The sequence below is a fragment of the Pygocentrus nattereri genome, chromosome 2 (genome assembly GCF_015220715.1).
Source record: "Pygocentrus nattereri isolate fPygNat1 chromosome 2, fPygNat1.pri, whole genome shotgun sequence".
NCBI lineage: Eukaryota > Metazoa > Chordata > Actinopteri > Characiformes > Serrasalmidae > Pygocentrus > Pygocentrus nattereri.
The window spans coordinates 41,113,516-41,115,259 of NC_051212.1; the positions used below are offsets into that span (position 1 = coordinate 41,113,516).

A 1,744-nucleotide genomic window follows, 5' to 3' on the forward strand; every position below is an offset into this window, starting at 1 on the left:
TATTTATAAGTACTTCAAGTAAGTACTTATCATAAGTAAAACTTATACCTTCAAAGCATACTTTCATAAACTAAAAAGAGGGCTAGAAGTATATAACATAACTATTACTAGTGTAGTTCACAATACAGTTGCTGTACAAAATAAAACATAGTTGTAAACTAGCTGTGTGCTGAAAGAAGCAGAGCCTTGTTTTTTCCAATAGAGGGAGTCAACTCCCTTTTTACATGTAAATACAGTTTCCTTCACATCCCAGTCCTTGATGTCTGCATTTGAAGATCAACATTTAAAGGTGAACCTTCATCTTCTCAGCAGTTTTCATAACAGTTTCTCCTGATATTGGTGAAATGGTCTATAACACAGCTCCTCAGCTCAGCTAATTTGCGAGGCCTTCATGAACTGATTTCAGTGTTGGATGAGGGTCAACACTAATCCCTGCCTCACTTTAACCTGGAAGGTCCCCAGTTTGACATGCTTTCTACCAATTATAGTATTATATTATAATCATAAACTATATGATATATATATATATATATTAATTATTATAGCCCATCTGCTAGAGTGCTACAGATGCAGTTTATTAGCCACCCCTACCACATTCATCAATGGAATAAATTGCTGCGATACCAAAACTGACTAAACATTATTTGAGTGATGTACTATTTTCAGTACTGTAATGATATCAACATGGAGTTGGTGTTGCACTGATAATTGCACCTTTATTGCTGTAGCTAATAAAATGGTCCATAACTGGTCAAAGACAGATGCACGTAATACACTCTGAGTATGCATAGGTTAATTCCATACATACATCCATGAAGCACCATACATTTAACATCAAAACACAAAGGTCTGAAAGCCAGTCACTGCATTATCAGATGAAATAGGATCACAGCTCAAATGAGTGAGCAGCAAATTCTAAACTACGAGTGGGTGGAGCTAGAAGTGGTGACATACAGCACACTCAACAACAGAGAGCCAACACTGCTATGAATGTCTAATGCTGGAGATCTGAAATCTCACTCAGAACAATCATGCTGCTCTTTTTCTCTGTTTTTGGGATTGTTGCCAGGTTTGGTAAGTCATACAGTTTTATTATAACGTAATAAGTAATGACTAGTAAAATGTACAAATTATAATAGTACAAAAACATGAAATTTGAAACTAAAATGTGTAAATACTCTCATAACTTTGTAGGTGAAAGTGTGGACTCTATCAGACCAAATGAAACCAGCGTGTTTGTGAGTGAGGGAAGCAGAACCACACTGTCCTGCACATATGATGGATCTCCTAACAGTCTCCACTGGTATCAGCAAAAGCCTGGATCAAGACCAGAGTTCCTGCTGCTGATTCATGTGTCCTCTAGACGTGTGACTGAAGCTAAAATAACTGACCCCAGACTATCTATAACACTTCCTAAAGATCAAAATGAAGTGGATCTGATCATCTCCTCTGCTGCAGTATCAGACTCTGCACTCTACTACTGCGCCCTGCAGCCCACAGTGACAGGAAACCCAGCTACACTGCACAAAATCATTTCAAATGGCTGAGGAAGAGCCTCGCTTTTCTCTAAAGGGGAACTATTCAACAAATCTTCAGCACCACTATACACTGGAATTGTTAGTTAGTCCCTTCTTAGTGTCATGAGGAAAGAACAGAAACAAAAGGCAAATATAGAATAATAGAGTCCAAAATTTACAAGCCCATTTGGGACAGTAGGTAAAATGCTAAAAAGGAAAAGAGTAAC

The 1,744-nt window shown here is 37.7% G+C and overlaps 1 gene segment (V, D, J or C); it reads left to right on the top strand.

Moving 5' to 3' along the window:
* Nucleotides 1-1,025: 1,025 nt before the first annotated feature.
* On the top strand, nucleotides 1,026-1,487 carry LOC108415811 (the record flags this gene model as incomplete). The annotated part of the segment is given in 2 exon segments: nucleotides 1,026-1,074; nucleotides 1,195-1,487. Coding segments are annotated over 2 exon segments (336 nt in total), but the record flags the coding sequence as incomplete, so codon positions are not given.
* Between the last annotated feature and the right edge of the window lie 257 nt (nucleotides 1,488-1,744).